At 47.2% G+C, this 14,339-nt stretch overlaps 1 protein-coding gene and 1 pseudogene across 1 annotated transcript; one reads left to right on the top strand and one right to left on the bottom strand.

The window, feature by feature from the left end:
* Window positions 1-1,946: 1,946 nt before the first annotated feature.
* LOC136996617 (perilipin-3-like) lies at window positions 1,947-5,149 on the bottom strand (annotated as a pseudogene).
* A 1,112-nt stretch (window positions 5,150-6,261) lies between these two features.
* LOC136996622 (perilipin-3-like) lies at window positions 6,262-10,271 on the top strand. Its single transcript, XM_067317509.1, has 6 exons — window positions 6,262-6,306; window positions 7,207-7,450; window positions 7,704-7,903; window positions 8,093-8,221; window positions 8,320-8,677; window positions 10,192-10,271. The coding sequence occupies exons 1-6, from the start codon at window positions 6,262-6,264 to the stop codon at window positions 10,269-10,271; spliced, it is 1,056 nt and encodes a 351-aa protein (XP_067173610.1).
* The last annotated feature ends 4,068 nt before the right edge of the window (window positions 10,272-14,339 follow it).

The raw sequence follows: 14,339 nt of genomic DNA, 5'->3' as shown, positions 1-14,339 counted from the left end.
ATCATGATTTACTAGGCTAAGCATAATATTAATCTGACATGCTGCAATATTAAAATCAATATAGCGTATGGGAATATGTAATTATTTCCTAAGAAGCACTTTTGTCCAAGGAAGTTTAAATAACAAGGTTCAGACACTAAGGTAGCGAGGTGCAGCTTTGCTGTTGAAGAAGAGAAATTGCAGCAGATTTCCTACTGAATAGCAGGACTACTTCTGCTACTGCTTACAATTAGTGCCTCACTTCCCTCCCTACAAGCTCAGCTATGATGATCTCAGGCAGACTGAAGCTGCCTCTCCTTGAGCTCTTTGCCAGGGAGGAATTGCTTGGCAGTAATCAAAGCATCTAGAGGAGAGATGACCCCTGCAATTTATCTCACATCAGATCTCGACAATAGCTTGGCCTGGCAATTGTCATTGGCTTATTATTTTGTCTTCAATGAGACCTAGTGGCTACACATGAGAAGCAGAGTTTGGGCTGTTATCTGATAGTCTCTGAAGTGGTCTGCTCAATGAAGCTGGACCTGGAGCTTTACCACATCAGGGGATCACATTGTATCAGTGGAATGACTGAACCAAGACTAAAGGGCCACATGAACCTGCCATGGTACAGTGCTAAGCCATTACACACAGTAATGTGGGGATAGAAGTGTAGCTGGAGCAGTAGCCATTTCTGCTTAAGAGAAGAAAAATAGAGGAAGAGTTCTTCCTCTAAACCCATACTTACTTCCCACAAGGGGGCCTCCTCCCCCGTCCCCATTTCTAACATCTAAGAAAAGGGAAGCTAATATTGGTGTCTCTGGCATTAAGTCTGGAGGAAGCAGCACTCACATTGGTAACAGATTCCACTTCTTTCCTTGAGAGGAAGGCAAGCCATACAGAAGAGAAACAAGTATGACTCTTATTATGTCAGTCCCTCACTCCCAATGGCAAGCAAGGCATTTGCTCTATCCTCCTCAGCTACTCCATAGTCTGGTAAGTCCGGGGTGGGGGGAAGGGGAAGCTGTTTGGAAGATGGCTAAGCTTGGTAGCTGAAGAGCTTTTGGCTCAACTGGAGCACCTCCTGGCTAGGAGATGGTGGTGCCAACAGGACCAGCACCAGCAAGTATCTGTCACCTATGCTTTAGTGATTTCCCATCCCAATGGGTCCGCATCTTTCCCAGGCAGCCACTCCAGCAGTCCACTCTCCCACCACAGACCTTGAAGTCTTCACCAGACAGAAGACAACTATAACTCTAAGAGGGGAATTAGGCATAAGAGGTGTGGCAGAACACAACTACCCCCCCACACACACACACACATCTCAGGCCCAAAGTGTGGCAGAGCGCAACTACCCCCCCCCCCCCATATCAGGCCCAAAGTGTGGTGAAGCACAACTATCCCCCCCATGCACAAACACCTTATCTCAGGCCCCAGCTGACCTCAAATAACTGACTGCGCCCAGAGCTGACCAGGAGGAACTAGGTGATACTGGTTGCAACTGGTGAGGCCAGAAATGGGCATGAGAAAAAAAGGTACAACTCCACACCAAATATTGTATGACCATGAGTCAAACTCCGTGCCCATAAATAGCGCTGCAGCCTAGAGCCCCTTGAGCTCTCCTGCACAGCAGCAGGCTGCACAGCAGTGAATGTCCCCTTGAGTTGGGAGGACATATCATGAACTCCTTGCTAGAGAGGAGGAAGCATTGGATGCTTCAGCTGTTTTACTTCTGGCCCAAGTATCAGCCCCTACTCCTGAATGGATCTACAGCCATTTAGGAAGTGTGGCCCTGCTACCTCACCTCCCTCAAGAGTTCTTAAGACTTCTTACTTAATTCATCAATACCCAATAGTCACCACAGATGTGACATCTCACCCTCAGCTGGAATGGTGCGTGTGTAAAGTTATCCCAGAAAAGACTCCCCCCAGAGCTGAGCCAGGCAGACTGTGTTCAGAGCCTTACTCCCTTTACATGAGGGTGGCAGAGGTTTCATGGGTCCCTGCTCCTACTGCCTGTGCTTCCTTCTCCTCCCTTGGAGAGAAGGGTCCCACCAGCCAAGAGAGAGGCATGTTGTTCTTCAGGCAGTCCAGCAACTCCTCCATGTACTCCTGGATCACAGCCAGCTTCCCCTGGCTCTAGGTCAAGATGCTGCTGGACAAGTCCTGGAAGGAGCTTGCTGCTGAGAAAGCAGCATGAAACTCCTCTAGGTTACCAAGAGATTGTTTCACCTTATTCTGAAGGCTTGAAGGCAGGCCTTGGATTGCAGATACTATTTTACAGCAGGTGATCTGCAGCTGATGTGTGATACTGCGTGCCATGAGCAGGGCCAGAGACTCCATCTCCTAGAAGGAGGCAGAAAGGAGAAGGTCAGAGGAGCAAGTTACTTTAAGAAATCAAGCAGGGAAAGGGTGAATCAGATCCCTCTGCTTCCCTCCCCATGGGCATACCTCTGGCTTTGCAGAGTTTGCATCTCCACTCTCCCTAGGACACTTCTTACTCCAGTCCAGCCACATCTGGCATAGTTTCTCTTGCCCTTCCTGAAGCTTTTGGTTAAATCCTTGCTTAAACACTTCAATCTGGGGGGGGAGGGGGGGGGGAATCAGAGTGTCTCAAGACAGAAACCTGCTGGTCATCAACACAGCTGTCACTGTCATAGTGAGGTTGAGACCAAGTCGTACATTTGGCCCTGTCCTGCTCTCCAACAGGGAGGCAGAGCTCTACCTACCAGTTCAATGATGCAGTGAAGTTGTGCAAGGGCCTCCTGCATGCCCTGCCAGGCCCGCTTCATTTTATCAGTTGAGCGCAGGTAGGCAAACTGGCGGAGTTCATCAGAGAGAGACCCCAACCGCACAAAGTACCTCTGCTTCTCCTGCTGCTGCTCCACACATATTATGTCTGTGCCCTCCCCAGATGCTGCCAGTTTGGCTGAGGAGAAAGACAATGCCTGTAAGTGTCTGACCAGAGATGCTTAATAAGAAAACTAAACAAGCATCAGGAGAGCTTGGACTATGAGCCAGGTAGCCTCCAACATGGCACTTCCTATTAGTTCTTAAACCCATTTCAAAGATGAGAAAACAAGGTTGGTATCCCCATTTTGATGATCCTCATGAAATATGCAGGCACATATGCCACTTCCTGACCTAGTTCCTCATTTCCAATAGGCAGACTGAGGTCATCTCCTGTTTCCTCCAGCACAGCTCCTGCTCTGCTCACAGCCATCTGGCACACTCTGGAATCTGTAACCATTGCCACACTGCTGGTCACTGCAGATCTGGCAGCCTCCATGCCACTCTGAAGAGCCTCCTTGGTTGCATCTATCACCTCTGTCACTTTGCTGCTCACAGCATCCTATGCATCAGCCACTCTGGATGACATTAGCTCTTTTGTGTCAGAGAGAACCTACGGAAATAGGTTAGTGTCAGATAAGAACTGCAGTGCTCTGTGACCCAGTCCCTGCTGCACCCAGAGGAGTCTTCAGACAGTATCTCCTGTTTGCTTTCTTACTCCTAAGAGAGCTCACTCTATGCACTCAGAGATTTGTTTCCTCAAGAGAACTTGAAGTATTTCCATCCTTGTAAAGGCCAGCTCTGCCCTCCTCTTCCAGCCAAGGAGGGCATAGCCTTTGGTTCTTACCTGGTCCATTGACTTTTGAAGGAGAGGGAGCTTCTCTCCTACTTTATCCAAGCCCTTGGAGGCATATTTGTTTGCCACAGCAACTGCAGAAAAGAGGAGGTGTCAAGACTTGGGTTTTCTACTATTTCATCTTGCAAGTCCTGCCTTCCCGATTATGCTGCCTTGCAGGGACTGTGGGTAAAGACTCCCACTCAGGCAGATGTGTTTTGATATAAACTGGATTTGCTGAGCAGCTTGTCTTGGTTTCCACTGCTGCTTGGTCTTGAGCTAAGTCTGTTCACTTTGAGAATAACCAGTCCCGACTTGCACTAGCAAGAACATAGCCACATACTTTGGAGTCCCACCTGCAGCTTGTTTAGTTCTTGACCAGACAGTTGCTTAGCTCTCACTTCTGCCCTAGCCTCCATGTCCCAGGGATCTAGAATCACACAGTAAACAGGAGGGGGCCCACTCTGGTCTTAGAGTTAAACCAGGCCTGTCACATCAGCTGTTTTGTCAGACCCTTGCCATCAGGATCAGCCCCCCTCCCTCCATGAGGTTTAAAAACTTCTCACATGCTGAGGGTCTAGTTCTGGTTCTTGGGTTTTTTTTGTTTGTTTGTTTGCTTCCCCCCCCCTCCCATTTGTGGGAGTCGGGGGGGGGGAAGGCAGCTCCACAGGAAACAGGACCATTAGTAATGATAGCCCTCCAAGTGGGGCTTTTCTTCCAGCCCCCATGGGCTTCTAAGAATCAAACTACAAGCAGCTGTCACCTAATACTTTGGGCCTGGCAAGATCAGTTTTAGGGTAGTCAACACCTGAGTCAAATCCAGTCCTTCAGGAAGAGACACTTCTTCACACTACTCTGATTAGGACTCAGCCTTTTTTGCTTTACTTGTAAGTCTGGAGCTATCCCTTTAGTAAGTTAATGAGAGAGGTGCCTTTCCACACCCAAGGGCTCCTTTCAGGGTTGGAAGGAACCAAAGAGTTAGGAGTCCCTCTGGGAAGGGGATTTGGCCATCACAAGCAGGTGTAAGCCTCCCCACCACATTACCTTGAGGCTCTAGTGTAGTCAGAACCGGTTGCACACAGGTAGCTGTGGCTTCAGTCACACTCTTCACTCCTTGCTCTGCTGCCTCACCCACAGATCTGATGTAGGGGTGGCTCTCCTTGGTGGAGACATAAGCTGTAGAAACCACATCACAGGCAGAGCTGACCAAGGTCAGGTTAGCCACCAGATTTATTGCAGCCTACGAGGGCAAAAAAAATAAAACAAGCCATGAGGCTTCCAAGCCTGACAGAGCTTTCTATGCAGCCCTGCACCAAAGCTTCACCTTTCTGCCTGTTCAAGTAACCTGGTCTGGTTGAAGGAGAGCAAACCACAGCTCATATTCACTTCAAAACCTGCAACTCACTAAAGAAACAAGCTGTGGAACGCTATTGATATTTATGGTTGGTCCATAACAGAAAGGTTTTCTTCCAATACAGAGTCATCCAAGGGACAGAGGAGAGTGTAGACAGTCTCAGTACTGCTAGAACCTTGCCCAGCTCCAGTTCATTTGACGTAGTTATTAAACAATTCCAGGAAAAGCTTTATCAGAACAGGATTGCATTGATGTTAAGCTGGAAGACTCCACACTAGTCAGCAAGACACACGCTGCAGTCCACAGAGGCAAGTGCATCAGGTTTTGGGGCCCCCAAGACATGGGAGCCATTCCACGAAAGCATTGCCCAGGCTCTCGACTAGAGATGTAGAGAAGCATCACTCCTAGGCAAGAGCCAGGCTATTTTGCTTAATCTAGCAGGTTACTTACAGGGTCTTCAGGCCTGCTCTTTTGGCTGTGCCACCACTCATTCCCAGAGAAGCTGCAGGGCACAGGCTGAGCAGAAGAGACTCCTCCCTTTGGGCAGGCTTAGTTTCCCCCTAGCCACAGTAGCAGCCACTTCCTCACACCTGCACCCAGAAGCTGCTGCTCCAGTTACAGCTCACACAGAGTACCTACCTGCTGTTCCAAGTGTCTCCCCCCCTGCTGATGTGGGGGACATGCTGGCAGGATGTAGAAAGTCTAAGATCTATTTACACGTTCACTTTCAAATGCATTTGATTTCTGATTTGCCTTTAGTTGCAACAATGAAGGAATGTATTTACCTGGGACAGGACAAATTGGAAGACAAGTTGCCAAACCTGCAAGAACCAGATGACAAGGTAACAGTTTCTGGTGGATGGGAGGCCAGGCGAACTTGCTTGTCTAGCTGGACCTGGCCAGTCTCCTTGTTCTGGGCTGAGAGAAGAGCAAGGCTCTCTTCTCTTCTCCCACCAGGTATCTTGTGAGTCACTCATAACTGACTTCAGTATTGAATCTCTTTGAACCCTTACCCAGCAAATGGTGTGCCTTGGTCCTGAACTTCTATGCAATAAAATTTAGACTTAAATCTGGTCTGTAGAAACAAACAAAACAAAACAAAAGAAGGGTGGTGGGTGGCTATGACCTCCAGAGAAAAGCCTTGTTACAGACCAGTTGAATCTACATGCAACTTCTACTGGAGAGGAAAGAACCAATATTGACTGAAGGAGTACCTTGACTAAAAATGCTAATCCTTCAGTCTAACACAGAACTAGAAATTCTCGCCAACTAGGAACATCCCCCCCCCCCTTCTTGGTGTCCATGACATGTTCTTCTGGAATGCTCTCCCTCACAGAGGAGATGAGACCCGGGTACCTGCCAGTTCCCTTGGGCTGGCTCAGATGTCCGTTCCCCCTGCTTCCTACCCCAAGGCTCTTCTAACAGCCTAAACCAGCTCCTCCTTTCACTCCCAACTTCCTTTGGTTATTTTTGCCTGAATGGCTCTTTTGACTGTCTGATCAAGCCTGGTGCATTTAGTCAATAGACTTAAATGCAAATTCTGAAGTTAGATGGCAAACATACTGTAATCTGTACTCAGTAGCTGCAGTGCAGACACTCCTGGCGCTGGACTTTCCTGCTGAAATGATTAAAAGACAAAGGAAACAAACAAATAGTTACTCTCCAAAAACAAATGAGTGTTACTTGAGCACTCTGTATTGAGAGTTTCAATCCTGCAGCTCTGTCCCAACTGGGAAAAGTTTGAAGCTGCAAAGCCAGAACCCTCTGGAGCTGTCACAGCTGTTCTGACTTGCCCTTCTGTCCCCTTCTCTCCTAGCTGGTGGGTTGGTACTCTGCTACATGCATGTTCTAGAGTTCATCTTCTGGGAAGATGTTAGAGCACAGCTGGAAACTCTTTGTATCCTTGCTGCTGGACTACTGTCCCTTGACAAATTTGAATACTCTAACCTGAGGTGAAGTTTCTTAACATTTGTTGTCCCACGTTCTTCTCACTGAAGCTCTCAATGACAATTTTAACAAACTGTCAGATTATTTTTGTGGAAGGTCCCATGCAAGTCTCATTACAGTTTCCACATCCCACAAACTGGGTGAACTGCACCCCAAGCAGAGCTTACTCACACTTGTAGTCTGACTTATTCCCCACCTGGGCTGGTCAAATAGCTCTGATGTTGAAATAGTCTCATCAACCTCACGGTTGTACCAAATGCTGTTCTACAGAAGTGGGTACATTCAGTCTTCTGATCTCTCTCTAGGTTCTCTCTGGCATCAAAGAGCTGGTGTCACCCAGCATCACTGGTGCCGAAGTTGCTGCGATCAGAGTGGCGGTGTTGGAGGCAGCCAGGGAAGTTGTTCAGAGAGTCCTGGAGTCTGCTAGGTCCGTGGTGACCAGCCAGGGCATGGCAGTGGATTGCGAAGCAGGCAAGATCACTGACAGAAGTGTGGAAGCTGTGCCAGGAAAATCGGATCACCATTTCCCCATCACAGATGAGGAACTAGGTCAGAAAACACTTGCATGAGGCAGATCTGCAAAGAAGATCTTTCTAGGCTTCTCTGCAATGTAGAGAGGTAGCGCGAGTGTGTGTGGTTGGGGTACTCGGCCTCCCAGTTCCTGCTATATTTGGGGGATACAGACACTTTTAAAAGCCATGGTCACTCTGACTCTAACCTGCAAGGCTTCATGACTGCTGACCATCTGTCGTATGCACTCTAGGACAATTAACAATTAACTTCTCATCGCTGTTTTTTCCAGCTGACCTTGTGGTCTCTGTGGAGGGGACTGAAGGGGCAGCTGTCCAGCAGCAGTCAGACCATCAGGGTTATTTCATACATCTGAGTTCCTTGCCCACTCATCTGCATCAAAAAGCCTACCAGTGCTTCTTAGCCAAAGTGAGGAAGATCAAGATGGTCACGCAGGAGACTTTCTCAAAGTTGCAGGAGGTCATTGAGCTGGTAGGAACACTGTTCTGTCTCCAAGCGTCCTGTCTTGAAGCTGCTTGCTGTACAGCAGTCTTCCCCTTTACTCCCTGTGAAGACCAGGAGGATCTCTGTGCCAGCTCACAAGCTGGCTGGGGTAGTCACAAGGCAAGTCTTGCTGCTATAGTAATTCACCCTTGTCTTCGCTTTCCTGTCCTACTCCAGATTGATTGTGTCAAGCAGGGTATTGATCAGAAGCTTCAAAATGGGCAGGAGAAGCTGCACCAGATGTGGCTGACCTGGAACAAGAAGCAGCCAAAAGAGAGTGAGGACGCAACTTCCTTGGAGCTGAAGGTAGTGGTCTGCTGGAGATGCTGGCTCACTGAAGCTGTTTTGGGGTGGGAGTGGGTGCACTGGGAGCTGCTTCTAAAGCTTCCTTTCCTCCCCTGTAGTGGCTGGAGGTCCAGATTCTGGCCATGTCTCATGGCATCACCCAGCAACTGCAGCACACTCTGCAGACTCTACTGGCCAACAGCCAAGGCTTCCCATCCAGCATCCAGGACAAGATGCAGCAGGTACAGCAGGAATTACAGGAGACCCACAACTCCTTGCAGGCTGCTGCTTCTTTCCAAGACCTGTCCAGGAACATCGTGACCCAGAAACACCATTTAATGAACACAGGCCAGGAGTGCATGAATGAACTGCTGGAGTATGTGGAACATAATAGACCTCTTGCCTGGCTGGTGGGACCTTTCACACCATCTTCTAGAGCCTCTGTAGGATCACAAAAAGGGACAAAAGAGAAGGAAGGTGAGGGGAATAAGTCCTCTAATACCTACTCTTGTGGGAACCAACTTCTCTAGCTAGTACTGATATAAAAGTTTCCCCTGAACTGTGACTCCTGCTGTTGATAGTAAATCATCCCTCCCCTGCAGTGCTTAAAACTGATCAATGACTTCTAATCCAGGAGTACTCAGGATTCAAGAACAGTTTTGTAACAACAGGCATTCTTGCATGTAAAAAATAAGCAAGCCTGGTGATCCCAAGCCACCTCTAAATAAATTAAGATCAAGCGTGTATGATGCAGAAAGCTTTCTGAAATAAAGTCATGTGTCATCACTTGAGGCACTCCTCTGCTTGGCTACCCACCACAGCTTTGCTCACCCACGTGTTGGGACATAACCTTCATTTCTCACTGTGTCCCGCAGGAACATGCAGTGCATGGTGAGGAGCAGTAATCACTAGGTGCTGCAACTTGTGTTCCACGAGAGCCCCTGGTCCAGTCATGGTCTGTCTATCTACATTGCAATATTGCAGTCTATCTTCCCTGCCCAACAAGGTTAGCCTAGTTCAAAAGGTCTTTCCAGATGAATCCCAATGCTGCTTTTTCCTTATATTGTCAGCGTTTCATTCCTAGGAACATTCTGTAAGACCTATCTGCAGTCTACCTAAAATGGTTCACCTAGATCTAGACACCTGACTGTGCGTGGGTAGTGTGTATGTAAAACCCTGTGGGTTTCCCAGACAAAAAAAATGAATGTTTTTGCTTCTACTGCCTATGGTGAGTGTGAGCTGTCACACAGTAAAAAGCAAACAGCTAGATTTCTTCTTAAATTCCTTTAGTTGCCATCAGAGAAAAGCAGAACTGTTTACAAAGAGATGAGTGTATCATCCTGGCTCAGCACCTGTACTCCTGCAGAAAACCTTTCAAAACCATACTGATTTCCAAGAAACTGCTACTATTCCCTCTTGCACCCACTCTTTATCGCTTATTTTTCATGGCTCTTTTTGAAAGTAAAATGTTTTGCTAAGTCCCCTTAGCAGAAAAAAACTCATACAGAGGTAGAAAACAGCAAACAATTTTGTGTTGTGGGTATGCTGCTGTTAGTACCAAAGAGCATGTCCCAGTGGTTTGTATCACAGAGGAACAGAAACTCTCCAGATGGAAATTGCTGTTCAGATCCTTTGTAGTATTGGCTTAGCCTTGCTTAGCCTTTCTGTCTTAGAAAGATGTATTGAGTGTGATAGCTGTCAGCCTGCTGCGGAGTTTAGCATACTGCTGGACAGTCAGGTTTCAACAACTGTGTAGTTATGGTGACAATTACCACTGTTGCCTTGGCTGAAGCTGCCGAGCATCTGTATTTATAAGGAAAATAAAGATGAACGGTCAAAAATAAAGGGAGACTCTTGAAAAAAGAAACAGGAGAGTTTCCTTTGTCTGGGTTTTTCTCCTCCAATAAAGATCAGAATACCCCTTCCCCTGGAATCTGTTAAATCAAATTATTTTGGTTTAATGGGTAACCTTTTTTCCCCATCTCTTTTAGCAGCAGAGGAGGAGAGGGAAAGTAAAGCAGGACAGGAAGAGGTAGCCAGAATTGGCATTGGCTATACCTTGTGCTTGTAGGCTGATCACTTAATATAAGGTGATGCAGAGAGATTAGGGAAGCTGAGAGTGGTGAACCGAAGTGGAGAATCCATTGCTGCTAGACCACTGACAGTCAATGAGAAAACTTGTGCCAGCATCTCAGGGCTGGAGTCACTGCTATAGAGACTGTATCCAACTCAGTGGCAGGTTGCTAAAACAGCCAAAGGACCCAAGAGGTAGACTGACTCTGAAGGACCAGACAACATCAAGCTGACTGCTCTGAAAAGGAGTTTGGCTTTTTTTTTTTTTTTTTTGGACAGCATGGGTGGTATTGACTGAATGCAGTAATTGGCTGAGCAAAGTTTGGTCTTCAGAACTGAACCTAACCCATCAGTATGTACTAGGAACTGTTCCAGTCTGGGGTGGGGGAGGACAGAGATCCAGAAGCAGAGATTTGCTTCTCATCTCCTTTATCTCAGATGTGCTGAGCGTGTTGCAAGTGCTCGTAAATCCCTATAACAACAATCTGGAAGAGACTAGTGGAAGGACAGAGAGCTGAGCCTTGCTTGGGCAAGCTGCCTGGCCACAAGCTTTGACTGTGCTGCTACCATTTCAATTTATTTAACATAGGAAGGATGATTTAACCCACCTCATCCACATTAGACAAGGAAGAAAAATACACTTCATTAAAACAGCTAAGTTAGAAATCAGCATTTCTGCAATACAGCTGGATCAGTCTACCCCTATTTTTAACAGCTGGCCAAACTCTCTGCACCAGCTGGGCTCATTCCTGTAAATGGTTCTGCTCCCCAAACTGAAGGCTGTTGTGGATAAGGAGGTCTCTGTGAGGCACTGCAAAAATGCTCCTTTCCCCAGGGCTGTTCTTGCACAAGGTGAGCCTAACGTGCCACCCCTCAGGTGTGCTGCCAGAGGTAATCTGAATATTGGCTCTGAAAGCATGGCAAAACCTCTTATTGGAAGGAAGATGTGTAAGGAGCCACCTGAGGGCTGGGCCGAGCTCAGATGGGAAAGCTGGCACCTCTGGGAAGGAGATGGTGTGATGCTCTGATGAGCTGAGTGTCCCCGCATGGGGAGGAAGAAGGCAGGGAATGGCAGGGAGGTTGTTTGTAGGATGTCAGCAACACCACAGGTGAGTTCTCAGACATGTCTATCACCAGCTGAAATATTCTGGCTAGGGTGTGTGTGTGTGAAGGAATGGGGGGGGGGGTTTCTCCCTGTTCAGTGCTGAGACCACATGTTGTTGAGGAGAGCTAGTGTCCAAGGCAGGGGATGGAGATAATACTGACGCTCTGTTGTGAAGGACACAAACTGAGTGAAAGTTTCATGTCACAAGTCATGGAAGGTAACTGATTCAACAGCACCTGACAGTCTGCTCCTGAGCAGTTGGTGCTGGAGAAATCAGTGAATCAGCTAGCTCAGTTAATCTAAGAGGGTTACAGTCAACGATTTATTTTGTCTTCTTATTGCATAGTAAGCATCTGCACCAGTTGCAAATGAATCCCTGTTTCTGTGCTCATTGTTGCATTGACATCTGAAGACCACAGAGCTATTGTGAAAGAGAACTGCTCCAACCAAGTCAAAGGAGAGCCTATGGATGCTGTATCCATGACGACAGCTCCTTCCACTTTCAAACATTCGACACCAATTAAAGGGAGTCTTCCCAGTGTTAATAATGGGACTAGAGATGCCAGATCATTGAGCTGGATGTGGGAACTGTGGGATACTGTCCTTAGTTCTGTCAGCTGCCTGTGGGGAGACTTTTTCTGCGGTCCTTCAGCTCCTTGTCCCCATCTTTAAAATGGAGATCATGATTTTGACCTTCTTCTGCAAAATGCTTTGTGATCTGCTAATGAAAAGTGCCATATAAAATATAGGGATTAGTGATTATAAACTCCACACTTACCATTCAAAAGGCAGATCATGCTCAAGACAAGCCACAGTCCCTGTAACTAGAGAAATACAGTTCCTCTGCGTAGATCTGGTGAGCACCAGTTTTCAAGTCCTTGACTTCACTTCACCAGGAGTAAAAGGCACATTCAGCCTCCGATGCAGTGATGTGCATATGCAGACGTTTGACTCTGAGCATGTAAGCAGAGCCACCAGGAGGACAGGCTGGGCTCTGCTGCTCGTCAAAGTTTGCTCCTTCTGCTGGACCTGGGTGATCTGACACAGCGACTGCACAAAATAGATTTCTCCCCCCCCCCCCCCCCCCGAGAAAGTACCAGCAGCTGGCCTCCGCTGGCATCCCCTTTAGCAGGACCAGGACTTTTAGGCAGGCTGGATTACAGTGCAATTTTTGGCTGAAGCAGAGCTCATGTTGGATTACCCATACAAGACCATGCAAAACGCTCCAACAGCGTTCTTCACTCAGCGGTTGACATCTGGCTAACTGCACTTGGTTTCAATTCAGAAGACATCTGGGGGGCTTGCAATATGCATGTGAGCAGAGGGGGTTGTTGCTCTTCAGCAGCGCAAAGTAGGAGGTCTGAATGCCCTTCTGCTCTACAACACGCTTGCTCAGACTGCACCAGCCTTTTCCAGGCACCTCTGATTCATGTCATCAGCAGGTAACTTAGGCCCAATAGTTGAAGAGAGCACCCACTAAACTGTCAGAAAGACCCTGTAAACTATTCAGAAATTTCATCTGAATTCCCTTCCATACAAAGATACTGGAGCTTGAAATATGTACAGAGCACCAAGGAATAGGCTCTAGCAGCAGATTTTTAAATCAGTGCTTTAGGCAATCTCCTTAGCAGCTTGTTAGATGTTTTATAAGTGTCCTTCCCAGCTACAGAAGAAATAATAATACTAACGATTGTGTCAGATAGATACAAAATAATTTTGCAGCCTTTTTCTCTGCAAGCTCTCCAGTTTCGATAAATCATACACCCTTCCATGCAAGGAAAGGTATCTAAAACCATAGTACAGACAGCGTGGCAGGAAGACAAAAAAAAAGCCAGGGCCATCTTTTTCCGAGTTAGTTCCAGCCAATAATTTGTTTGCCTTAGCAAGTCATGCGTTTGCTGAGCTGTGATACCTTCCCATTAGCATAGCTGAGTGCTCTCTGGGCTCACAGGAGGAGGTGTTAGAATTAAGCATGGAGAAGCATAATAAAGGAATCAGAGATGCTTTTTTTTCTTCTTCTTCTCTCTCCTGGTTTTGTTTTTCTGTAGCAGCAAGACTGAAAGATGTGCAAATGGTTTGGAATCACTTCCCTTACCAAAAATAAAAGTTCTGATTTAAGTAGGGCTGGGAGACTCTGAGAAAGGAAAGAAACTTACGTCTCTTGCTGAGAGGAGACACACTCACCTATCTGGAGCCAGACAAAAACTCGAAGAGCTGCCATGCTGCATTTAAGGTGGCCCATCTGGTGTTGGCACTGGTCTCTTGCAAGCACATGGACTGCATTAATTTCTCTCTTCCAAGAGAAGTGGGACCCATGCATTGGCATGGCGCTCCCGGGTCCTGGTTCTCATGTACCTGTATGTTTCACTGGTCTGCAAAGTGGACCAGCATGACCAAGAGAGGTGGTGGACATCCAAACTAACCCAGAGCTGGGGTGGAAAGATAGTCACCCTGGCAGTGGCTGCTGTGGCAGAATATCCCTTCAAGCAGGGAAGTGATTTGAAGCTGAATGTCCAAGGCACTGGGTGAGTGTTTTAACCAGTGAACTGTGAGAACTAATAAGCTCCCTGCCCAGGATGATTGTCCATGTGGATATGACCACACCTGAGTGATTGCATCAATCAGACAGGAAAAGCTTTCCTAGGTAGAAATATCCCTGCAGATGGCAGAGATGAAGCAGGGCAGAAAGGACACAGATGCCTTTGCCTTCTACCCAGCAATAAAGCAGTCAGCAGTGAGGGGTTTATTTCTTTGATTTTAAAGATGGAATATCATATAGGGGAAGTGGCAAACATATTTTACACTTCTCCTTTGAAATTGCTAGTTTATTTCTAACAAAATCATTGCAACCCAGGCTAGCATTTTTTGAAGTACCCAGAAGTCGCCAGTAAAAATCTACATTTCCAGGTATTCTCTGAAACTCTATGTTTAATTTTCATTATGGATGATGGAAAAAGGTCC

Source organism: Apteryx mantelli, unplaced genomic scaffold (assembly GCF_036417845.1).
Source record: "Apteryx mantelli isolate bAptMan1 unplaced genomic scaffold, bAptMan1.hap1 HAP1_SCAFFOLD_61, whole genome shotgun sequence".
Lineage (NCBI taxonomy): Eukaryota > Metazoa > Chordata > Aves > Apterygiformes > Apterygidae > Apteryx > Apteryx mantelli.
Note: the sequence above shows the minus strand (reverse complement) of the source record. Positions and strands in the feature narration are given on the sequence as shown.

Coding starts and splice junctions, on each gene's coding strand:
- LOC136996622 (XM_067317509.1), top strand. CDS start 6,262: ATGTTCTTCTGGAATGCTCTCCCTCACAGAGGAGATGAGACCCGG. Junction 6,307..7,206: donor ACAGAGGAGATGAGACCCGG/GTACCTGCCAGT, acceptor ATCTCTCTCTAG/GTTCTCTCTGGCATCAAAGA. Junction 7,451..7,703: donor CATCACAGATGAGGAACTAG/GTCAGAAAACAC, acceptor TGTTTTTTCCAG/CTGACCTTGTGGTCTCTGTG.